General features: G+C 35.0%; 2 protein-coding genes across 6 annotated transcripts in view; both read left to right on the forward strand.

Annotated features, from left to right (window-relative positions):
- The window catches only part of Ets65a (DNA-binding protein D-ETS-3), a 64,393-nt gene extending 42,138 nt beyond the window's left edge, over positions 1-22,255 (forward strand). For 2 of the 4 annotated variants that reach the window (XM_070315733.1, XM_070315735.1), the window contains 3 exons: positions 11,510-11,569; positions 14,055-14,295; positions 15,885-22,255. In XM_070315733.1, the coding sequence (XP_070171834.1) occupies positions 11,510-11,569; positions 14,055-14,295; positions 15,885-16,221 (638 nt within the window). In that variant the 3' untranslated portion in view covers positions 16,222-22,255. The remainder of the gene's footprint in view (positions 1-11,509; positions 11,570-14,054; positions 14,296-15,884) is intronic. The other 2 variants (XM_070315734.1, XM_070315736.1) reach the window with 1 other exon arrangement.
- Positions 22,256-24,178: 1,923 nt separating this feature from the next.
- Positions 24,179-26,201, forward strand: LOC138941957 (pyrimidodiazepine synthase). 2 transcript variants are annotated; one of them, XM_070311949.1, is made up of 6 exons: positions 24,179-24,346; positions 24,415-24,577; positions 24,673-24,778; positions 25,180-25,423; positions 25,509-25,733; positions 25,841-26,201. In XM_070311949.1, exons 2-6 carry the CDS (start codon positions 24,553-24,555, stop codon positions 25,970-25,972), a joined length of 732 nt encoding a protein of 243 aa, XP_070168050.1. In that variant the 5' UTR covers positions 24,179-24,346; positions 24,415-24,552; the 3' UTR covers positions 25,973-26,201. The 2 variants fall into 2 exon arrangements, with proteins under 2 accessions (XP_070168050.1, XP_070168040.1); XM_070311939.1 differs by having other exon boundaries at positions 24,179-24,577.
- Positions 26,202-27,170: the final 969 nt, after the last annotated feature.

Below are 27,170 nucleotides of genomic sequence, written 5' to 3' on the forward strand. Positions count from 1 at the left end.
ACTCTCAAGTAGCCGCGTTAGATTAATTTGATTTTGATGATTTTTCTTCTATTTGTATATTTTATAGAGAAAAATAATAGAGTAGTCCGACGTGTGCAGTTTTGTATAATCACAAAAGTTCTTAAAATTTAAAATTTTGATATTAAATTTTTAAATTTGACTCTCCTTATATTAAGAAAAATATAACTAATATCGCTAAGTTGTATCCGCGCAGCTTCCTCCCACGCGAATGTTTAAGACTCTTAAGGCAATAGAGAAGGTTACATAAGCGTAGCGTTATTTTTCTTTATAATAAATAATATAAAGAACAATTATTTCGGTTAAATTAATTCGATGAAAGTATTTAAAAATTTATTTAAACGAGCATCCAGCTCCTTCTGTTATGTGATAATTTACCAGGTATATAAATATGAAACCGGAATTTTTGTGTAGAAAATACACGTTTATTGTATGAAAATGATAAAAAATATTTTATTCCAAGTATTGCCCATTGCTAGCTATACATTTTTCCCATCTCTCTGACAATTTGTGGATGCCACGCCAAAAAAACTGTTGCTCCTTTGAGGTAAACCAGTCATCGAGCCATTTTCGTACATTTTCGTAAGAAGTGAAGCGCTGCTCGGCAAGTGCGTGTCCCATCGATGCAAATAAGTAGTAATCGGATGGAGCCAAGTCTGGTGAGTAAGCCGCATGCGAAAGTATTTCCCAACTAAACGCCTCAATCGTTTCTTTGACCGGTTTTGCTGTGTGTGATGGTGCATTATCATGAAGCAAAATCACTTTGTGTTGCCTTTTTTGATATTCTGGTCGTTTTTCACGCAAAGCTTGATTCAAATCGATCATTTGTTGTCGGTAGCGTCATCCTCATCCAACAATGTTTGCAATTCGCTGTCTTCAAACTTTTTCGGTGGTCTTCCACGTTCTTCGTTTCTCACGTCAAAATCGCCACTTTTGAATTTTTTAAACCACTCAAAGCACTGTGATTTACCAAGAGCATGCTCACCGTAAGCTTCGATAAGCACTCGATGCGATTCTGCAGCAGTTTTCTTCAAATGGTAACAGAAAATCAATGCTGTCCGCAAATCGTAGTTTCCAGGCACAAAATTCGACATGTTCAACGCTAATAAAAACTATGCTGTTGTATGAAGCTTGTATTGTTGTGAGTTGAAAATCTTTATCAGATGTCAAAACAAGAAAATGGCGCCAATGACGCGGCTTGACGGTAACTACATTGACAGCTAGGGCCATTTATGGGCAAATTCCGGTTTCATATTTATATACCTGGTATGTCAATAACATAAATCTCAGCAAGTTGATCCGAGAATTTTCGAAATTTTCGTCGTCGTGGCTCGACGAGGTGCGTCATCAAGAGATGTCACGTCACGTTATCGACCACCAAGCAGGATGGTTTCAGCGGATCTGCCCACTGGCCAGGAAAAGCGACTTTAAGACGACTCGTAGAACAATAAAAGCACTCTCTCTTTCTCCTCCCACCTTCTCCGTTGTTGCCTTTCCGTTCCCCAGTGTGCCTCGCGTGACTTCCTGACCTGAGTCGACCGACCCTCGACCCCCTGTGTTACGTGTATGTGTCTGAGGGCAACCCTATGATAATTACGTACTCCCGAGCGGCGCGTGCCTTGGCAATTCGCTCACGCGCCCGATCGCGTATGGCGTGACTATCCTCGACACCATAGGTAACTATCTCCCCTTCGTCCCGTTCTGAGTTTGCCTCCCTTAAAATATGTACGGAGTGATTGACGCTAAAAGGTAAAATCAGAAAATATCCCCCAATAATGCAAAGTTCAAAAGATCTCTAAAGATGATCTAATCTTTCCGGCGCTCCTTAATCTCTTGTTTAAATATCCGATCAGTGTTACGTTTGAAAATCTTTTCGACAAGAAATTATTTCGAGACGCCACAATGCATAGTGAAAATTAAAACATTATACAATTTCAAAAAAGTATATGTAGGAATCGAGTATTTATATTGTTAGCACCTGTAATTATATATATAATGACTCTACTACGTACATGACTCCATAAATCTTAATTTTAAAACTTTGATGATCTATTAAAAGAATTATATTTTATGCAATTTTAATATATAGAGGCACACGAAATTGTGCTTGCAGAAACCCGCAAATTTTTATATTTTGATCATATTCCGAAATATGTTCTCTCTTTTTGAAGTTAATAAATCATTCTTGAAACTGCCATTAATCGCGAGAATAATTAAATATTCTTTTTTCTATTGTAATTATATATATATATATATATATATATATATATATATATATATATATTTACGATTCAGAAATAAGATTTAGAAATAAAATTAATTAATTACATATTGAATTAATCGTCATATCGATAAAAATCAGCTTTGGCAACTCGTCCGAGAATAAGCTTTGAATTCGTGAGAATTTCCGAACCATGGATTCTAACGTATCCAGAGAGGGGGCGACCGGAATCCCGGCCAGGAAGAGCAGGCTACCGGATCTTGCTGGCGCGGGTTCCGCTCGTCCATGGATCCCGCGGGGTCACGAAAGCAAAGTCCCGGGGGACATGGATCGTGGGCAACAAGTCACTGGGAAACGGCGCGTGACCGGCGCATTCGCGCTGCCAGATTTACGACAAGAAAAATGAAAAAGGGTAGCAGGACTCCTCTCGTCACTCTTTCCTTCTTCCTCTTCATCTCTCTCGGAAGAAAACAAGGGTGTCAATCGGATGATGTGATTCATATTTTAACGCTACTCGAAAGAAATATTCTTTGGACATTCGCATCTTTTTTTCTACATTTTTTTTAATAGCAGCATTATTATTATTATTATTATTATTTATCAATCTCGGACAAATAATACATAAAATATCATGATAGCACATAAGATCGTAATTTAAAGAAAAAGATATTAAAGTATTAACAATGAGAATAAAAAAAAAAAACAATGGAAAAATTCATAGAATTCCGAAATAAATTTGCAGACATTATATTCGTGATAAAAATTTTGATGGCAAAGTTTAAAATTATCTGATTGCATGCCAACTTGGCTAATCGCGAGTCGCGTGATCTTTTCGCATCGCGGAAAAAAAAAATGCGTCGGTGGGGTACGCTGCCTTGGTCGGACTGTTATTCTTTCTTGGCGATACAAGGCCGGGTAAATTGGAATCGCGCGGCAGAAATGTCCGTAGCATATTGTAGGGGTTGCGGGACACCGTCGTCGGAGTCGCTGTCGCAGTTCGCATTATGTCTTTCGGTAGTACATACACGGGCACGTGCCTATGCGTGACACGTTTACGCATGGCTGCCTACGTTCGGGACTCTCCCCCCATATCGGCTCGTATTCATCTCTGATTCCTTGTTGGGGTGCAGGGATTGCGTTTCCACTTTAACCGTGCGCAATCGAACGTCTATCATCTACACGCGCAAAAAGTAGCTGATTTTACCGAGAAACCTCGTGACTCGAAACATCCGTCCGTAAATATCGACTCAAATTTTGGTGAAATATGTTAAATTAACTGATAAATAGAAAATAGTTAAAATTCAGAAATCAATTTCTAATGCTCCTCTTCATAGGGTAAGAATAACTAACAGGATTTTTCAGACCTATTCAGCCACATTTTGTCTACGAATTCTTTGGTTAATTTGAAATGGATTTTTTCTTTTACAAATATATTAACAAATAATTATTTAAGATTATAAATAATTAAAGCTGAAGAAGCTTTTCGGAATCTAAATTATAAAAGTAAAAACAGATAGTAAATAAACCTTCACTTTGCAAGACATTATGTTTCTCACACATTCGGCAATGCAATGGAACAATTCGTATATTAAGATATTTTCATATCTTATACATTTGTTATGTTTTATAAACGAACACGTTTTTTTCAAAGAGATGATAAGACCGAAAGAATTCTTGCTGAGTGTTTGAGATATTGCGCAAGCAGCTTGCGTGGATACGCGAAAAATGATTACGCTCTAAACAATACTTATTGTTAGTCGCTTGTATCGTGCGTGAGAACTTGAGCCGAAGACAAGAATCTTTTTTCCTGCTAACCCGGCACTATATTCACGCTATGCGATAATTAGGAAACGATTAATTTTCTTCCGCGCTACGCAGCTCGTTCTTACAAATAACTTTTGCTACGCCTGCCCTTATCTAACGAACAAAAACATGTTACCTCCATCACAGGGCACGAATCGCCTGCACGTCTAACTTCTCGGGAGAGCCTCATTCAACAACTGCGACTTCCGCTTTTTAGAAAGCAATTTACCGGACAGATAGTCGATACTTTAGAAATTTTTGTGTGTCACGTGTGTGTGTGTCACGAACATTACGATATAATGATGCGGATTACATTTAGCATTTTCAATCTGTAATCAGTGACGTTATTGGGAGAAGACTATATGAAATATTTAAACTGTTAATTGCTATAATGCACTAAATCAAAATTAAAAAATTCTCAATATTTTTCAAAGAGCGAGCATTTTCAAGAAACTTTTTTCGTAAATATGAGTTTCCTAAGAATGTTTGCTGTGATATATTGATTCGCTTAAGTTTTACTATTTATACAGGGTGGCCCCGAACGTTCCAGCCAGACTTTGAGATCTTATAGGAAATTTAATTCTGAACAAAAAATTTCCTATAAATATGAGTCAAAAAATGTTTCCTTAAGAAGTTATCGTTCAAAAATCTCTAATGCAAAGGAAGAGCGAGCAAAAGGTGAAACGAAAATGAAATAAAAAGAAAATGAAACTTAATAAATTTTTTGAAAAAACGATAAGAATAAGAAATAAAAATCTTTTTCTTTTATGAAAATAAAATAAATTTTTTTAAACTAAAATAGCATGTAATAGTAGAAAATGAATAAAGACGTGAAAAAACTAACTGTTCTCAAAATGTCCCCCCCTAGCTCCAATACACTTTCGGCATCGAGTAATGATCGACATAGTCGATTTACGGATTTCCTCCTGATTCAACTTTAATCGATCTAACAATAAGTAACAAAAGCACTTTTTGTACATTTGAAACTGGTTATATCAAAATCTATGGAACGTACAACAATCATTTCGATCTCATTTGAAAGATAATTTAATTTTCTACAACTTTTGTTTCGGTATTTTTTAGACGCACATTTTCTATGATATTTGGAAAAATGTGTAAAATAATCACAATTTCAGAGTTTGTTCAGCGATAACTTCCTAAGAAAGCATTTTTCGACCCATGTTTATAGGAAATTTTTTGTTCAGAATTAAATTTCCTATAAGATCTGAAAGTCTGGCTGGAACTTTTGGAGCCACTCTGTATATATATATTATGATTTTTATATAATCTTTATTTAACTTCAGCTTAACGCCAAGAAGTGGACTTGGTTTACACAATACCTATAACTCACATAGCTTTATCATTCTCTCATGCATACCCTTATAACTACCTTATATTCCTATTTTTTCTCATAACATTCTCCTTCTCCTTCCAAATTTTCCTTAATAACCTTTCTTTCGCATCATCTAACGCATCGTTCCACAATTTTTCCTCTACTTCATTCTCATTCTTACCTATTTCTATAAACCAACTTTTAGTTACATCACAATCTTTAAAATAATGATTTATACAATCTTCGCCTATACCGCAAAATACATAGACATACGCTTCCTCCCCTAACCAATATTTATTTCTATCCTCCATGTTTCCGCACCTTAACCTTAATAAAGCCCTTACGCTGTCGCCTAAATTTCCTATATCCACATTTCCTTCCCTATTATGATTTTTATATGAGATTGTTGCTTATACTAAACTCATTATGTAAGTATAATATGCTAAAATGTTTAATCTTATTTTCTGCGAAAATTTACACTATCTTGTCGTTTGATTCCTTCATGTACTTTCAATCTTGCTTGCTTTACAAAAATATCTCTTCAGCTTATCGGACATAAAAGGATCTCTGTATAATACACGCGATCCCGCATTGGTACACGAAGCGACACAAAAAATGTTCGCATTCCACAGCACATTTCCGACGACCGTAGCGGAACGTCGGCGGGAACGACGTGAAAAATAATACCTCCTCTGATTTCAAGCCCTGCACGCATATAGGTGTAGTCTTCTCCTATCTCACGCGTAACTCCTACGAGTAACTCGCTTTCTCTTCGCTCTCTACGCTTAGCGTGTTTTACGCTCGCTTGCTCATTATTACGCACCGCGTTCTCGCACGGCAGCGTGATTTATGTCCGAAATAGGCTCGCCAGCCGAAACGCCTGGGCATGAGTCAGTACCACTTAAGACTATAGATCCCTAGCATATAGTCCGATGAATTGCCCGTCTAGTATGAATAAAGCTGACGAATGAAAATATTTCTTCCACCATACAAGCCGGAATTTTTCAAATTATTCGTCTTAATAGGCGTTATAAAAATTTAAATCGTAAAAAAGTGACATATGATGAGATTTATATACATACATATGTATATAATAAAATAAGATTACAAATGTGTATGTGAAAATCAAATTAACCACAAATTATTTTGTAAATATTGACTATAATTTGAAATATACACACAGAAAAATACATACTATATACAAGTAAATATCACTTGTTTCAAGTATTTCAAAGATTCATATATTCGCAAATGTATCATAAGTTTATCATAAGCATTAAATTTATTCAAAATGTATTCTGAATCCTAATAAATTTAATACTTCAATCAAGAATATTAAATTATATAATTGAAAGAAGTACACTAAATTTTTCTGATCTAATAAATTTTCTTACATTAAATTAACCATACCCCTGACTTTTCTTCGATAAAATTTTATAATATTCTTCAAAAGAAAATATTTACTTTTTTTGAGTACATGATAATGAGTTTTTCTAAAATTTGTGACAAGTCTATTTTAAGACTATTATTAAGAAAATATTCTTCGTTAAAGTTAATTGTTACTTAAAAGAAGTAAAGAAAACTGAGTAATCATTTTTCTTAGCAATAGAATAATATTTTTCTGTGTGTAAGAATTGATTAAAGAGAGATATATATTTCATATATTCTTTTCATTAAGATTACGCAATGCTTTCGTTCTTTAATTTTGATAAAAGTGACATCGCTTCATTTTCAAAGTATTGAAATAAACATCGACAAAATATTTATCTCGCGGAACCATTCCATTTGCATTCCATTTTTATAATATCGAGAAGATACAGTTTAAAAATTTCCAAGCAATTCGGATGCGAGTCTTGGTTCGGCGACATTTCGAAATTAGCGTGGCGGAACGATATCTCGATACTTATATGGAGAAACGATTGAAACAAACGGGAGAATTTCGGTGTGTTTGTTGGAACGTGCCCAAAGTTTCTCCAAGTCGGGGCGCCGAGATTCCCCCTTCTTTTCGGCGTCGCGACGCCGAATGGCATTGTGCGCGTCCGAGGCTACCAAAGAGTGCAGCAGCACGGAATGACGACGGGTTCTTTGATCCTCCCTCGAGAAGGCTGCATGCCGCCTAACGGGATTACCCCGCCCCGCGTAATTGCTCGTGAATGCGCAGATATACTCGCGACAATAGATGCACGTTCGTCGATTCGAGGTGATGTCAGACGAATCACTGTACAATACGCAAAATCGATCTATAAAAACAATGCTTAAGAAAATTTTTGCATGAACCACTTTCTTCTGATTATCAACAGTATCTATATAAACGATCCAAATGATTGCTGATGTATCTTTTGTGCATTAAATTTTCCAAATTGTTTTGCAAATTTAAAGCTTGTATTTTCAAAAATTATATTTTGTTATGTGTAAATATATATAATTTACTCTTTGTTTAATATTGTAGTTTTTTTTTCAATATTTATACAAATACAATACTATAGTAAAAAAATAATTTTTTTTTAAATCACACATTGTTCAAGAAAAATTATCAAATGTTTCAAAAATGCGCATTTCATTTTCTTATGCAATCACAAACCAAGTAAAACGAATAATATTTGAAATCAAAATATTGATCAGATAATTTTAAAATTCGATGTTGAGGATATTTAAAATTTCGTAATAGCATTCTCAAATGAAGCTAATTTTGTCTGAGATATATTCTTTGTTCAATTTCGCTTATTGTTATAAAATTTGAAATTTGAAAATCTGTTTACGCTAATATTCTGAAAACTGTTTAAAGCTTAAATTAAAAATTATTGATGTCTCCCAATACAATTTAAAAGTTGAGGAAAAATTGACTTTAAATCGATCAAAGAATCCGTAGAGAAAAAATACTTTGATAGTTGTGAGATATTTCATATAGCTTTCTGATAGAAATGGTAACGATTGACCAGGTTCATATAATTCAACAGAGTTCACACTATCTGTAATCTACGCCGAAAATCTGATCGTGTTATCGTCGGTGACATCCGCTATACACGCTGTCGATGGGCTCTCGATCGCGGCGTCGAAACTTGCGTTAGAAAAACGAATCCGCGCGACGGCTCGTAGCCCCGCGGCTACACTGATTGCGGCGGACCCTACGATCCGTAGAGACCCGAGAACGTCTGGTCTCCCCGGCCGGAACCCTCGTCCAAGGCCGTACCCGCTTCCCAATCAGAGGCGAAATCAGATTGTTTAACACAGCGAACACCGACTGCTATTTAAAGGTAGCATCTGCCCCATGGGGCTCGCTACATTCCGACGCGACAGCGTGTCGAAAATGTTGTCACTGTGGGGTATCTTGGTCGATTCTCGCAAATCATTATCGATATTGGCTAGAACAAAAATGAGAGCATGAATATATTTTTTACTATTCAATCTGTTATATAATTTTTCTGTAAAGTTAAAGTTATACGATTTTTATTCGATGATGTATTTTTTTTTTTTTTTCGTTTCAGAATGTTATATATAATCATCTTAAGTTTTATATACACTAGCTTGATAAAAGCAAACTAGTTTAGTAAAAGTAGATCATAATTAGCGAATTGGCAAGTTTGGGAATATAAAAGAACAGCTACATAAAAATATTCAATAATAAGCAATAATAAGGCTCAGAGTACGCTAACAATTAAGAAAACTGACAATTAAGACCCGGGACGCAGATATTAGTGCACGAACTTATTATTGTGAAATTTTAATAATATTTATCAAAAATGTATGTTTTAAAGCGTTTTTTGGTCCATCTTCAGCATAGATCTAAATATATAAGGATTACATTGGTATTTTAAAACAATATTTATCGTTGCAATCAAATTTTAAATTAAAATCGATAATCAGAAAAGAACCCAGACAGCACAAAACATCCTCAGGATCATCCTGAATATGTCCAGGACGGTTCAGGACATTTGTAGGATGTTTTAAGATATAATTATAAATATATTTATAAAAGTTTAATATGCATACATAATTATTTTTAGTTGTGTCGGCTATTTTATATAATTTAGAAATCTTAAGTATTATAATAAGTATTAATGTCCTATAAATGTCCACTGGATAACCCCTGGATGTCTGTAGGATATATCTACCCTGTCTATTATATTGGATGTATTTTGGATTTCCAGAGGACATATACATGTGCAATTAATTGTTAACGTTAATTTCGTTTAATATTAATAATTGAATTTGATGCGCACATTTTCATATATCCACAATTATTATTTATTTAATATTTCATGAGAAATGTTACTGTTCGCAACATTCCAAAAACTTTACAAACAATAATATTTAACCGCTAGTTCGTTTGTTTACCGCTATGCGACACGCGAACTCGTATTTGAGATTTGGTCATGAGAATTATATAAAGCTTGCAAAGAGCAACTGACAGGAAATTACAAATGTAATTATTTTCTATCAGTTCAATTTTTGATGCAATCCCAACATAGGGAATTCAGATATTGGATTGTTTAGAAAATATTACACAACTCACACCCGGGAGCCAAACCTAAAATATTCATGTACAGCACGAAAGCCTCAAATATTAAAGAACGGTGAACTATTTTTAATATTAGATTTTTAATATTGGCAGTAAATAACAAAACATAATTTTAATTTATATTTAAATTTTAAAATTTGCTCCTTGAAACATACGAAAAATATCCCTAACATATCCTATAAAAATCCTTAGGACGTTCCACAGGATCTCCCTGGATTCTCCAGAGGTTAATATACGGCTATCATTTACTCTTCCTCAGGACATCCAGAGGAGATCTGAGGATTACAATGGGATATCCTGAGGATATCCTACATGTATGTCCTGGATGCCCTTTGGACGTCCTAAGGACATCCTTGTGCTGTCTGGGAAGACTCACTAAAATCCCCGCGTAGGGTCTATACAAATTAATGGACAACGTCTAAACGCTATCGCCAACGTATATCTGTCGGTGATTTACAATATACAATAAATTTCTAATAATAGTAATAATAATCATTATTGAGTCTTTCTTTCTGATTATCGATTTTAATTTAAAATTTGACTGCAACAATAAATATTGTGTATGTCAAGTTTTAAAATACCAATGTAATCTTTATATATTTATATCTATGCTGAAGATGGGCCAGAATAAGTTCGCGCCTTGGCTCTTATTTGCCAGTTTTCCCACATAAGAATATTTTAATTTAACAATTGAAAGACTTTATAAAGGCTATTTTTTAAATTTCTATTTTAATAACATTTATATCACATGCAATATTTGTAATATAATGCATTTATAAAAAAAAAATAGAGCAGCGTATAAATAATTAATAAAGTCGTGTCAATAAATGACCTCAATCTCGAGATATTGTTGAATCGGAGATAAAAAAAAAAGATTAGTTGGAAAAATATAAATAAAATGCGCGTTGATGCGTGCTAATGGCGTAAGTAGCCTTCGAGCCAATTTGGAAATTACAATTCCATGAGTTGTCGAAGAGCCAGCCGACTGACCTTTGCGGACTATCGCCTGCTAGCATATAACGAGCCGAAATTAAGGGGCATTGTGCCCTTAAACAGATTGCACACGTCCGTGCGTGAACGTGACCGTCGGGCCTCGCACGAGGAAAGGGAATTTCGTATGATAAGGCGAGGAGAGGAGACCTACGCTATGGGACGACGGTGACGAAACGAGAATAGGGAGAGAGAAACGTACACGTAGCACTCGACCCCGTGTGTTTGCCTACACGGAAATCCTCTCTAACGGATTCTAACGCTCGACCGAGTTTGCGCGCTTTTTCATCTTCGGTATTCGGACCGATGACTTTCGCCGTGTCTCGTCTCCCGCGATCAGAATTTTCTCTTTCCGCCGTATATATGTGCACGAGTTCGGAAATCATCTAACGTCTCTTTCAATAGAAAGAATTATATGTCTCGAAAAATTCGTAGATAATAGAGAATGCAATGTATTATCCTGCGTAGTGTAATTCTTTATTTTATCTTAAAAAAATACGTCTGGATGATATTATTTATTTCTCACAATTTTTTAGAAATATTCATTAATTTTCTAAATATATATATTTTATCGTATAAAATTTTGATGAAGAGTAACGCACGAATGTGAAACATTTTGTTTCAGGCTATGGAAGCAGCTTATCAAAGACAGCATTGGACACGCACAGCCATCTCAGGCAGCCTGGTATGTAGTAGGTAGATATTTTTGAGAAGTTAAAGTGCTATCCTCTCATACTACCCTATCTGATTTCGCTTCTATGTAGTTTAATACTCAAAATTGTTTCTAATCAAAGGTATATTTATCACTCTCTCGATAAATTAGTTTAATTAAAAAATAGTTTTGCAGATATATTATATTATATAACGAAATCACATATTAATAGAAAAATGTCGTATATTGCTAAAAATGTATTATATTATAGATCTATGATTTTGTCTACGATATCATCTGAAGATCAAAACGTGTGACAAAATGCTTATTAAATTGCGATCAGTAAGAATATCAATATTTTATAAAAGCTCAAAAAAGAATAAAAGTAACATTATAAGAAATAAAATCATGAATATAAAAATATTATATATATATATATATTTTTTTTTTACCATTATTTGTTGAATTAAAGAAATAACACCGATTTTCATATTGATACCGTATAAAATAGTATAATATAGAAGCAAGATTCTCATGCATATTTAGATGCATGATTTATTATAAGTAATTTTATTCGCAAACTTGTTAATTAAATAAAAATCAATAAATTCGGATATATATATATTTCTTAAATAAAATTTAATAAACTTTTTAAAATATGAGATTTTTTAATTAAATTGCTTTAAAGCATTCATATTATACTGAATGCGTTAGATAGATATAATACTGATAGTATAAAGTCTATTTTAGATGAGATATGATTCGGGATTGAATTCTAGATAGAATTCTATTTATAATTTTATATAAATAATGTGCATAAATATAATTAATACCATATCATTACACGTGCCTCAGAATTTCTATTTGTAAAATTAGAAAGAAAATATTCTAGCTTTATAAATAATATGCGCTAGTTATCAATGAAATTATACGCAAAATATTGTTCCGAATTATGAATCGTAAATCGTCTAAATCTAAAAAAGTGAAAACCGGGGTTCACTTATATGATAATTGAACAAGGTCACTGTTACTTCGCGCTTCATCGATTCCTCGGAGTCTCGGGCCGCGTCGAGAAAAGAGCCTGGAACCCTTGGGCGTAGTCGCATCTCGGTATTTCTCCCAGTCGGTTCCCTCGTTCCCGGCAGATAAATGGGTGTACCGCGCCCCTTCCCATTATTAACTTGTAAGTGAATTACAGTTCGATCGAAAGACGATCACTACGGCACGCATTCAGCGGATTCATCGGGCGAAACGACCTTTGAGGTCCGGCAATTCGGAATCCGTCCCCATCATTCGCGTCTGTCCCCTCTCTCATAATCGCTCGACTTGTATTTTTATGGGGTCCGTCTTGGAGTTCTTGTGTCGAGACTCTACTTTCAGATCGTGAAAGTCATTAAATCGGGACATTTTGGCCCTCTTCGTTATAAAGTTCGTTACAATTCTCCTTCGCGCAAAATTCAGGCAACTTGGTGCACATTAATTAGATTCATCGTTAATGCAAATTTTCCGACCGTCGAGGGTTTCCTGTTAGCTGTAAGTTAAAAAAAAAAATCTTCCTATACTTTCTATACTTGATGTATTTATTAGCAGAGCAGAAAATATATAAAAATATAATGTAATTTTAAAAACACAATTTTTATAAAGTGTACTTTTTCATTTTTTGTTAATGTTTGCACTCAGTGCTTTAAAGAATAATAATTGTCATGATTAAATAAATTTTGCAAAAAGGGAAAATTGTGGCTTTTACGCTTTCTAATATATTGTATTTTTTCTCATATTGCATTTCTATCGCAAGAATAGAGATCGATATTTTGAATTGCACGACTTCGAAGGTTTAGAAGACATTCGTTTCACCCTTTGAGCCACTCCGTCAGTAGTTTCTCAAATTGAAATTATTATGATCCAAATGAATTCTATTCTATTGTAGGGTTGCGATTATGTTCTTTTGTACGGCTGTAGGGTCCTCCACGTCTGAGCGTCGGTGATGACGCATTGTAAAGCTTTTAAAGGGCGATACAGAGACCCTTGAAAAACAACCATGTAATGGATAGGTATATTCTACGTGAAACTGCGAAAAATTTCATCGCTTGCTCTCACTTGCAATATGAAAACAAATGTTTATTGGAACAGATCGCACACATAGCTCGCCAAATACTTTAATTGTAATGAACGAAATATCATAGAAGGAGGCAACAATAAGATCAATAGTGATTAAATTCAATAGTGATTAAATTCTGCTCCGTTATACATATGTGGCGCGTATTTGTAATTTCGTAGGAGAGATCTTGCATTTCGTTATTTATTATTGTGCAATATGATATAAAATGGCTGTTGCAAGAACTTGTACAAAAATCCTGTATTAAAGAATATAGATATTTACATCGACATGTTAAATTTGATCGCGCAGATAGAATAGAATGATGAGAGTAATATATTTTCCACGTGTGTTAATTAAATAATATAATAATATAATATATAAGGGCTGTGACTAGAAGAGTATTAAATTTATTGTGGCCAGCAGATCCTTATCAAATGTTCGGAGCGACGAGCAGTCGACTCGCGAGCTCTGGTTCCGGTCAAATTCAACTATGGCAGTTTCTACTCGAGCTTCTGTCGGACTCGAGTAATGCCGCGTGCATCACGTGGGAAGGAACTAACGGCGAATTCAAGTTGACCGATCCCGACGAGGTGGCGAGACGATGGGGCGAGAGGAAGTCTAAGCCTAATATGAATTACGACAAATTGTCGAGGGCTCTAAGGTGAGTCTTCCAGATGATGATTACGAGTCTCATCCGCCGGGAAGCTCGCGTTCATTGATGGCGACGCGACGCATTCTTTTTAGAAACGTCAAATGGAAAAGCCGTTAACGAGCTATCATTTATGTTTTGACGAAGTTTCGGGGAGAAAGTAAATTCGTTCGGTATATGTACAGTCGGGTGATCCACGCGCGCGTGTGTATGTGTTCGGTGTCGTCGGAGAGGGGTGACGAACGGGGGAGAAATTTCAATCACCGACAGTCAAACCAACGGTAGACGCGGCTATTATTTTTCCATCAGATCCACTGATTATATTACGCGATTGCTCTTTTTGACGTCCCTTCGTTCACCGTGTAAGAACTACTAAACGGACGAATGGACTCGTTTTTTAACAACGGAGTTGAAGATGTTGAGTTTAGAATTCAGGTTAGATTTTTTATAATGCTTTCGCATATACATATTGATAATAAAATATTGAGGAAACGGTATATCGATAAAAAATATAATAAAAAATATACGATATAATAAAAGATAATGACTTATACTTTACACAGTTTATTGTCATATACTTTATATTATTGATTTTATTAAAATTGATTTCAAAATTGAAAAATTTATTTTATTTTAATGAACACATTTTTTAAGTCATAATAAAAATCAGTTTTGATCGTCTGATTTAAAAAATTTTTATGACAAAAAAATTGTATGATTCTCATTCCCAATAGCAGATTTTTCTTCAAAATTTATGTTAGTTATTTTTTTAAATATTATACAGGGTGTCCCATTTTAAAGGACCCACTCAAATATCTCAGAAACACTGCGTTAAATCGAAAAATGTTTCAAACAAAAGTTGTGTGGCTTCAAGGGGGCCATAAGATGGTGACAATGATTTGACCTTGGAAAATCATTTGAAGGTCATGTGAAGGTCAACTTTATAATCTTAAATGGAAACCCTCATTTTTTATTTAGTATTCTTGTAGCTTGCCTCAAAAGCTTTCCAAAACACTATAATAAACTATTTTTTTATTCAGTACTTTTTGAGTTATTTTATATTTTAATCTGACATCTTTTGATATAAAAAATTAAATATCTCATAAAATAGTTAGTTTTTGATAATCTTACCGTAATACTTTTATGTACAGAATAATGAGACAAATCAATTAGTGCAAAAAAAACAAATAATTGTTTTAAAAAATACATCGTAAATAATTTTTTTAAAAACTATTATTTTTTTAAAGCTACAAGAATACTAAATAAAAAATGGGGGTTTCTATTTAAGATTTTAAAGATGACCTTCACATGACCTTCAAATGATTTTCCAAGGTCAAATAATTGTCACCATCTTATGGCCCCCTTGAAGCCACACAACTTTTGTTTGGAATATTTTTCGATTTAACGCAGTGTTTCTGAGATATTTGATTTTGGGTCCTTCAAAATGGGACACCCTGTATATAATAACTAATTATATTTTTTATGTATCAAATTAAATTGTTTTTCACAAGAGTTCGTAGAAATATTAAATTTTAGAAATGTAAATCCGGTCATCGCTCGTCGTGGAGGGAAATCAGAACGGAGGATTGATATGCTTGCAGGTATTATTACGACAAGAACATCATGACGAAGGTGCACGGCAAGAGGTACGCGTACAAGTTCGATTTCCAGGGGCTAGCGGCAGCGACGCAGCCGGCGGCGGCCGATCCGGCGGCGTACAAGTACCAAAGCGAATTGTTCATGTCCGGTTACGGTCATGCCAAGCTGAACCTGATGCCGCCGCCGGCGGCGTCGGTTTCGGTTTCCGTTCCCGGCGGCCTCTTTCAATCGGCGTCGAGCTACTGGTCGACGAGCCCGGGCGCCAACTTGTACGCCGGCCATCACACGGCCTCCGGACACGTGCCATCTCATCTCGGCACCTATCCGCATTACGCATGACCCGCCGCCGAGCACTGGGGTGCCCTGGGTACGCCGCGTTGAAACGTTTCTATCGAAAGAGTACGAGCCGTTGCTGCCACGTTTGTCGACGACAACGTGCGTAATCGTAACTTACACAGTCTTTTATTCTCCCCGGCCCCCTCCTCCCACTACACCCTCCCCCCTCCTCCCCCCCCGGAGGCTCGGACCGCACATTGCTTCAGGTATTTGCACAAATCTGTCCATTTCGCGTATATTCGCTTATGGTGTTGTCTCCTTTTAATGAATTTTTTAACCAATGCGAACATAATGAAGAAATAGGTGATTTGACACACACACACAAGTTCGTTTTCTTTTTTTCTTTTAAGCCTAATTTTGTATTTATATCGAAAGGAAATACATTTGCACCGACTGATGAATAGTTATGTGTAACCGTAAATTGTCGATCACAAGTAGATACACAGCTTTATAATCGACGCGTAAGTAGTAAACGACAATCACGAAAGAGAGAGAGAGAGAGAGAGAGAGAGAGAGAGAGAGAGAGAGTAAGGGAAAAGGATAAACATCCGTTCAGGGGGCGACGCGCATACAAGATTTATTAATAGTATAATATTCTTTTTTTTTTTTTTATTAGGAAACTTTAAATAAGATTTTTAATATTTCTGATAATAACAAATTAAAATTCTACTTAAGAAAATATTGAATAAAAAATTCAAAATAAAAAGGAATCTCTATTTGCTAAAATTTTCTTAATCTCGCGTTACATACTTATAACAGAAATATCGATAGCGTAATAAGCACAGTAGCCTTTTCAATTTTATCAGTAGCGTTATCCATATAGTACAGCTGCTTCTTTGTATTTTTTTTTTTTTTTTTTTTAAGCAATTAAAAGAAGGGAGAGATGAGTGCGTAAAAAATGTATATTTGTGCGCGAAATATTGACATTTAAGATGCGTTTGGACAGATTTAACGTCTCTAAATCCGTACGTGCGATACAGTCGCCCCAATATAGTGTGCAAATACACCATCTCAAATTTTTCGATGCAATACCTAAGCAACGCGTCGCAATCAGTGATCATTTATGCACCGCCTATATACAGAGGCGACGATTTTACGTAATGAGTACTTTACGGATTCTGATTCGCCGCGGCCGACGGGGTGCGCCTCAAAAGGAAAAAAAAAATATATATTATTGTAAGAACGTTGTACATATACAATATAATGCATTACGTTAGTACAGGGTGTGTGCGCGTTCACGAGATAATTCTCGCATGAATCTTTTTACCGTTACCGTTGTAATGTCACAAGAGACACGCGCGCATCTCTCGAAAATGTCCTGACTCTTGTGGATTTTTTTTTTTTTTTTTTTTAATAAGTGAAATAAATTATAATAATTATTTGCCAAATATCTATACCAAAGAAAATTAGTTCTTCTTTATATTGTAATTCGCAAGTAATATTAAGTGATAGGCCACGTAATTTAACAAAACTTTGTTAGAAAAATCTTGCATTTCGCTAGGATTATCTTTCGTTTCTTTGTTATTCATTTTTCGTCTTATCTAGTCATGCGTTTCATGCTTCTTTATCTAAGTGCATATTTCATAGGCAAGTTACATTTTGCGAGATTTTATTTTATTTCTGAGAAGAAAATAATAAATAATTGCACGACGATAAAATGAATATGTGAAATCGTTTGGTCCAAAAGGAAACTCGTACACGAGTAAGAAGTCGACAAAATTTCACGAACATTGTCGGCGTTTACGATTGGATTGAATCGGGCATGTGTATGTATATCGAAATGAAAAACGCGTCATCCTTCACATTTACGTAAGTATGCGTCTCGGTTTCGAACGAGGCCTCGCTCGTTCACTCGGAATGTACTCATGTTCGATTCAGACCGAAGCTAATACCCCCATGTATCATAAATTCTTTTAACTTATTTGTTACATATGTGAGAAATGGGTAGAGACGCTACATAGGAAAGAATCGAGCGACGAGCGTGCGAGAAAACGATTATCGAGCGCATATAATGTTTATACGGCTACGTATTGGATGATCGCATAAGTTCGTGCCCGATTTAAATATAAACTTCAATAGATTATATTTTAAAGATAACACTTTTATTAATCAATTACATAGTCTCCATTCTTTTCTACAATGGTTTTCCAACGATCTATAAGCTTGATTCCATTTTTGAAGAAAGAACTTGGTTTTTCTTGAAAAAAGTTTGTAAGGTGGTTTTTGACAGCTTCCTCGGAATTGAGATTCTTGCCATTTAAACTATTCTGCAAAGACCGGAACAGATAAAAATCTGAAGGCGCAATATCTGGAGAATATGGCGGGTGCTGCAGAATTTCCCATTGCAACTCCTGCAGTTTTCCTGCAGCTTATTCCTTTCAGTCAGGAGATGCGGTACCCACGTATCAAGCTTGCAAATGTATCCAAGCTTTTTTAAATGACGAAAAGCGGTTGAATTATCGATGTTCAGCCTCTCAACAATATCCTCAGCTGTAATCCTTGGGTTTCTTTCCACTAAGGCATGCACAATGTCATCATCAATGCCAAAAGGCCGTCCAGAGCGGGGTTGATCCTCCATGTTAAAATCACCATTTCGAAATCTGCCAAACCACTTTTTGATTGTTCGGAGAGCAGGAGCGCGGTCCAAATAAACGCTTTGAATATTTTTTTGTGCAATCCCAACACTCACGCCTTTCCGAAATTCATATAGCATTACATGCCGCAAATGCACCTTTCGTTCTCCATTTTTAATGATTTCTCTTATGCACAAATGGACTTATCTGAACAATGTCTGACGCTAAATTGACATAAGACAACGTCATCTATTCGGTGTAAGCAACAATTACCACACGAAAACAATAGAACTCCGCCATGCAGTAACTTAATGCCATCTATGAAAATCGGGCACGAACTTATGCAATCATTCAATATATTCGTCGACGTATGTCGGTGGTTCGCTTAAGCGTGATTCGCGCTCGTTCCTTTGACGTAATTTTACAACGAAACCGCGTTACCGTACACCCTCATCATCCGTCATCGTGAGATATGTAGACGATAATCACAAAAGTACAACGTTTAAGTCATATCAATCGACGGCACACGCAATCAGAATCGAACTTTTACGCCATCCTTTTTAGAATCACGTGAGATATGTGGCCGCTCTACCCATGTTGATATAAAGGATGGATTGCCGAAACCAAATTCCAGATCAGAGCAAAGATTGTCGTATTACATGAGTGTATAAATAACAATTGTTTCTAATTTAATCCCAAAAAAGAAAGAAGAAAAAGAGAAAGTAGTCCTTCGAGTTATATAATTTAGAAATAATTATATCAAATATATCAGAATCTTTTTTTTTCGGTTTAACATTGAGAAAATATCATACTAGTTAGAAAAAGTTGCGCATATTGTGGATTCCTCAAGAAAGGAAAAAAATATCATTTGATCAATCTCTCTGATATTATCTTCGGATATTACCTATTCGGAATCTACTGATAAAATAAATGCTCATAAATTTGTATATTTCATTATCAATCTCGGGAACAAAACGATTTGAAAATCTATCTGTTGAACTTGTCGTACGATAATTAATTAAAATCGGGTAAAAATAAATATTTAGCGATAAGGAAAATATTTTCATTCGCAATGCATAAATCTATTTTATTTAATGCTTAACTTCTTGATCATTTTATCATTTTGAATCTATAATTTTTTTGATATAATAATATATGAATTTTGAAATAAAATTAGACAAGAAAGTAAAAGTACAAATAAAGACTTTAAACATTCGAACAAATAAAAATGTAAAATCTTCACTACATTTTAAATAAATTACACAAAGTAAAGCAAGAGAAGAATTTGTTAAACATATAGCATTATAAGCACATTAGGATAAACGATGAACTCTCGATTTACAAATTGGCTAGATTAATAGACAAACTGACAATATGCAAACTTAATCTGCTTGGCATTGCTGATTGTTTATCACTGATTTTTTTTCCGATGACGTAAATACTATACAATACATTTAGAAGTTTCTGAAAGCTAGAAACATTAAAGATAAAATAACGTACGGTCTACAACTTCGGAAATACGGAAGGAGATACGATTTTCCTTTGCAAAGATGGTCAACACATTTTCTTCATCGATTTAACGGGCGTCGGCAGTCTGTCCCCCCAAAAAAGGCGTACCTTGTGTCGAAAAGAAGCGTAACTCCTTAAGATGTGTATCATACTACTCATAAGTGAGACCTTAAGCATTCCTAGAGTAATTTTAAGCGATTAGCGCGGTCCTCGACGCGACCCGTGGGACCGATCGTGCGATCGGCACCGCGATGGGAAACGATGATTATCCAGCAGTTTCCGAATCGGTCCGAACGGGTCGTGAGCGTGAAGGGCGCTCATGTAGATAGGGTGTTTTCATGTGTAGCGTAGGCGTGTAGAAAATTTAATCTTAGCGGGAGAATGCGCCGAAGAGAGAATGTCGACGACGAGAATGCGTTATGTATGTGTGTGTATGTATGTATGTATGTATGTATGTATGTATACAAGATTCGCGCACGTATGTTCGAGTAGGCGTGATTTCGAGAATGGAGACGAATAATGATAATAACTATGATGACGATGACGACGACAGTGATGGATGAGTGGATGAGCGAGGGATGTGTGTCTGGCACTAGCGTAGAACGCGTTAGATTAGGTAGATAAGCGATCCTCCCTACATCCCCCTCTCGAAGACCGAAGGGCACGGTTTCTCATCGTTAGAGTGATAACGGAACTGGAGAAGGCAGAACGGAATAGAGATGAGAATCACGAGAATCGCGATCCGGGAAATCGGGGGAGCGCTGTTGTTGTTCTTGTTGTCGTGCGCTTGTATTAAAGTCGCCATGTTCTAATTAAACGTGCCGACGGGGTTGTATCAGTCGTTGGCAAAATCAATGTGGCTCCCATTTCTCTATACGCATTTACGTTTGCCTTCTTGATCGTATACGAAAGAAACATTTATCTATCTAATAATCGAAGAGACAGAGAGAGAAAGAGAGAGAGAGAGAGAGAGAGCGAACAAGGGTGAAGCAGAAAGCAATCGAAGAAGAAACCAACAAAAATGGAAAAAGGTTTCGCAGTTTTTCTCTCCCTCCTCCCTTTATACCTTACGTGTGCGTAAACGCGTGTGTGTAAACGAAACCGGGAGGAAAAAACAAATGAGACAAAGGGAACGGCGCGGAGACACAAAGAACGAAGTTGCAGCGCGATGGAGGAGGTGGAGGAGGATGAGGAAGGGAAAGAGGTAAGCGGAGGCAAGATAAGAGAGAAAAATAAGCCGAGCAACGCACGGTAGGTCAGTCTTGGTTGCCGGCGGTTGGCGAATTGGTCGGGTTGCCATGGAGAAGAGGGCCGGGAGGGTGTTCTACGGGTTCGGCGAGGTCCGCCCCAACGGGAAACCCCCATTCGGGAAATTCGCGGCGTCGCCACGCCGAACCATGCCGCGGTACCGGAGGTTTAGCTCGGCTTGGCTAATCGATTCTGCTACCAATCAGCGCCCGCGCCGTTCCTCCACATCCTCTTCCACCTCGTTTTCTACCCCTTACACGTATTCTCTCTCTTCCTCCCTCCCTCCCTCCTCTCTCTCTCTCTCTCTCTCTCTCTCTCTCTCTCTCTCTCTCTCTCTCTCTCGCGTTCTTTTCATGGCATTTTGTGCAGCACTAACTACCACGATCACGAGCTCTACCTAGCACCTATACCACCTCCATATCCATTTCTCCATCATCGACTCTACCTTCGTGTATATCCTTCTTCGGCGCCGTTAGCGCTATCAACACCACCTCCATTTATATAAAATACGCGCTCTTCCACTCGTATAAGCAAAAACCGCCCCCCGCTACGTATCTAACTTCTTATGTATATTACTCCGACTTCAAGATGATGCATATATACCGTAGGCGCAAATGCAATTGTAGAGACGCGTGTTTTACTCGAGGTTCGACGCGGATATTAATTGAATTGTTCGCGGGAACAATATTGCGATAAAACGTTACTTATCGCTTATGCAAATTTAACTTTAAAAAGATGAATAGTTTACATTTTACTTTTCTTATTCAACTTTTATTACAAATTATAGAAAAAAGCAGCAACTGATATAGCTTGTGCGCCATTTTACACGCTAAGGGGGAAAGGATATAGTCCATCTTTTCCTTATTTGTGAGAAAGATATTATTCTATAATAAAAGTGTAAAAAATATATATCAAAGAGCACGCTAAAATCGGAAAATGTACGTATCTATAACGTGTCACTAGAGAGAAGATATAATAGAGGACGGGAGCCATAGGTAATCGTGTAAGTGGAAATATTAGACGATTAGAAAGAGATAGAATCAAGTGACCTGGCTGTCATTGTCTATTCGCGCATGCGCAGTTTTTGATATTTAGTATTAGCAGTTTTATAGCAATAAATTTGTTGCAATAACAATTTAACTGAAATATAGTTTTTCGTATCACTTTATTATTTGAATCATATGCAAATCGTTTATTGAATTTAATTATATATTTTACTTGTACAGTAATATAAACAAAATTTTTGTGATTTCTGTAAAGATCAAAATAATATATCGAAATTGATAATTTGATCATTAAGAAACTAATTTATTTTTAAAATAATTTGTGAATGTAAATTAAAATTTACCTTTATTAACACTTAAAATGATAATTATTACATTTATTTATGGTTTAATTTTTGTCTACTTATATATTGCAAAATACGTTTTTTAATAAATTTTAACTGATTTTCTGTCATAACAAAACATTTATTAGATTTTTAAAAATCTATATTAATTTTCTTTAAAATATAACTTTATAATATTTTTTACTATGCTAATGTACTCTCCGGACTCTGTATGCTCTACTCTGCGCATGCGCTAACAGACAAGGACAGCCAGGTCACTTGACTTCGTCTCTTTCTAATTGCCTGATACTCTTTTAGCTGACTCCCGCCCTCTATTATATCTTCTCTCTGCGTGTCACACATACGATTCGAGCTGAGCTTTTCAATTTATTGTTAGAGAAACAAAGTGAAGTTGTCCTCGCATACATGCGCCAAACAATATTTTTTAATTTTTAACGGCAGGTTCTTGCTCTCGCGTATATCACTCGATTAAATCATTCCATTATATACGTCTCATTCTAATATAATTAATAACATTTACTATATTTAATTGTTCCTTTTTTAAATAAAAAGGAATGTATATATATACGGGTGAACAGTTACCCTTCAGACTTTCCAGTTTGTATTATTATATTAATACTCTTTTGTCTTGCAATCTTACCATTTATAATCTTCTTTTTGCAAACTTTCTCTCTCTCTCTCTCTCTCTTTTAATCTTTCCTTCCCTTCTGCAGTCTTACTCTTTTTTTGTCAAATAAATCACTTTAATCTTCTTTAAACTCAGTAATATATAGGATGAGATTGGGACTGGACCAGGACCAGGATCCTTGTTACCGGTTGCTAGGCAACTGCACAGAGTTACGTATCGTTCTTACTAATTATGGCACCAAAAACACTCGACGCGCCATCTAGTTACATTGACCTGCGAAAATTCAAATTTCTAGTTATGTTATTTGTATATATTTATTATCGTCTGTTGGTAATTTATCGACAATGTCTGGTAATAATTACAAAGTGCTAATCTTATCTACCATTTCCTTATCGTGTATATGATATAGAGGTGCCAGTAAACTTTTTTTAATTTCTCGTAATTCTAGCGTCTCTCGTATATTTCGTAGATGTAGATGACTGTGGGTGTTTTCCAGCATGTTGCACAAATGACAAATAAAGAAATTCTTTATTTGATAGCCAATCATGTGATATTAGGTCTGTTCTTTACAGCTGAACTGGCTGCACCAGTTCAGAGCCCATCCTTCTCCTTCCAATGGGGACAGAAAAAGATAAACTCTGAACCAGTGCAGCCAGTTCAGTTGCAAATAACAAGACCCCTTGTGTTACACTGTGTCATCTGTGTAATTTGCTGAAAAACATCCTATATAACGAAAGCCTTATCAGAAAATGATAGATAGGAAAAAAGATAGAAAATGAGAAGTCAATGAACATAGAAGGCGCACGTGTGCTCCATCATGAAGTAATCAAACTCTCTCTATCTTTCTCTCTCTCTCTCTCTCTCTCTCATACCACGTATATGTATGACAGATCCTCGTGTAGAGAAGTCCTCTCGTATCGTCATCGATATTTATTCCTCGATCCGGGGATAACGGAGATGTCAAGCGTTATTTAGAACGGCAAACGGAATCTTTCCCTGACCTTCAGCGGTTAATAACGAAGATCAGAATGACTACGAAACACTTGAGCACCGGTACAAGACAAATATATATTTATATTGCATAGATCGTGTGTGATATATCGGAAAATTAATAAGGACATTTACAAACGCGTAGTTCTTTCTTTCAGGATCCGTTCCTCCGTCTCTCGTACCTGGAAAAATACGCTTATACAGTATGCGTTTTTGCCCATACGCGCAAAGGGTACAGCTCGTGCTGGATGCCAAACAAATTCCGTAAGAATATTCGTAATGCAAGCTTTTTTTAAATGTATTATGTAAAATCAGTTTCTTTATATAGAGTATTTTTTAAGTAAGAATTTAAACTAAAAAAAAAAAATATATATATATATATATATATGTGTGTGATACACATGTATATCTACTAAATATCAAATATAATTTTTTTTTATATATTTATTCTTTATATGTATTATATGTGATATATATATAATACATGTACAACCTAATATAAACTACTACTGTTATTTTTTTGAAGCATTAAATTTCTTTTTTTTTGTAAAGAAACAATTTCCAAATAATTTTGTTAAATAATTGTTAAACAATACATAAATAGTTTTGTGTAGTTGCAGGAAATATTAGATACATATATATAATCTTTACATACATTATTTTAGATATGATGTTGTGAATGTGAATGTAACACACAAGCCAGACTGGTTAATAGAAAAAAATCCATTGAATAAAGTTCCTTCCATCGAATTAGAAGGAGGAGAAATATTATACGAGAGCCTAATTATTGCTGATTATTTGGATGATGCCTACCCTCAAAATAAATTATATCCAAGTAATCCTTTAGCAAAAGCTAAAGATAAGTTATTAATTGATAGATTTAATGCAGTAATAACGACTATATATAAGGTATTTTTTTTATGTTTGTTTGAATGTATTCCTTATTTATAATTCAAGTACATTTATGCATTTTGAATTTACATTCGTTCTTCAGGTATTTTTTCTAGGTCCAACATTAGAGCATGATATTTTTAATCAGGCATTAAATGGTTTAGAACTTTTTGATCAGGAGTTGGTAAAAAGAGGAACTCCTTTTTTTGGAGGAGACAAGCCTGGTATGTTGGACTTTATGATATGGCCATGGTGCGAAAGAGCAGATGTGATAAGAATTATACGGGGAGAGCAATTTATCATACCTAGAGAACGTTTCTTGAGGCTGGTAATATAATACATATGATATTATTATTATTATTATATAAATATATACTATAAGTTATAGTATAAATTTTTGAAATTGGGTATGATACAAATTTTTATATGATATAGCTTGAATGGAGAAACGCAATGAAAGAAGATTCTGCAGTACAAGGTAGTTTCTTGGATGTCGAAGCACACGCCAAATACATACGTAGTCGTATAGCTGGGACACCTCAATACGACTTAATAATTAATAGTTAAAGATAATACTGTCTAATTACAAAGTCCATTCCATCTAACAATCTCTTAAATTCGAGTGATGCATTACTTTTTTTATATATTGCTGATTTAATAAATAAAATTGCATTCTATAGCAAAAATACATATTTATAGAAATATGAATAAAATTCATGTTTGTGCAATATCTAAAACAAGCATTAACTTGTTTATGAAAAAAGGCATTTATTTTTATTGTTATATTAATTGGTACATGGAAATAAAAATTTTTTTTGTATGAAAAATTGCATACATGTTTTCACAATGTTTATTATTTACCTAGTATGCAAATTGTTGCATATAAACTATATAATTATAAAATGTATTTATAATACCTAATATTTACAATATCTAACACATCAATTGGTAAGTCGTGAATATGCATAACTTGATAATCATATTTTGTATAAAATTTGTAAAACAGATAATTTAATATTGTAATATTTCTCCTCTAATAGTATATAACTATTAAATATTCCCAAAAATCATCAGATATATTCCATAGAGAAGAAAACATACAAAAATCAAACATGCTGCTACCATAAAAGATTTTGAGTTTTCCTTTCTTAAACTCAGTAATTTTTTTTCATTTCTTTTAAGGACTTCTTTAACTTCTTCTAATTCGTTTTCCAATCTTTCACGATTTTCCGTAGTAAGTAATTTCGTTTTTAGTTTTTTCTCAATTAGTTCAACTCTATATAAAGTATCTTTTAAACTCTCTTCCACGTGTTCCATCTACAAAAATATAAACGATCAAGCTGTAATCTCTCGTAAAAATTCTCATTCAACAGATAATATAAGATAATATAAAAGTTAAATTATTAGTACCTTAGTAATCACAGTATCGTTCCGCGTCATTATGTATAATTTACTGTGCACACTTTCTTGTCTCTATATATTTTTCCACGATATCATAAGATAAATAAATATAAGAAAATTTTTGTCACACAAAACAGAATCTTTATTGACGAATCAAGTGTACATACACGTGCGTACTACGATCAGAGAGCATAAAATAAATAGAGAGTAAACTGACAATGCTATAAGCATCAAGAATTCTAAACAAATTGCTCAATCGGTAAATTTCTTAATGTCGATAATTAATACATATATCATCGGAGAGAAGCCTGAAAGAGGACATGTCGCCGTTTTCGTTACGTGCAGTTAAAAAGGCTGAAACCTC

This window comes from Polyergus mexicanus, unplaced genomic scaffold, assembly GCF_030449975.1.
Source record: "Polyergus mexicanus isolate NDT 795.1 unplaced genomic scaffold, iyPolMexi1.0 SCAF_2, whole genome shotgun sequence".
In the NCBI taxonomy this organism is placed as follows: domain Eukaryota; kingdom Metazoa; phylum Arthropoda; class Insecta; order Hymenoptera; family Formicidae; genus Polyergus; species Polyergus mexicanus.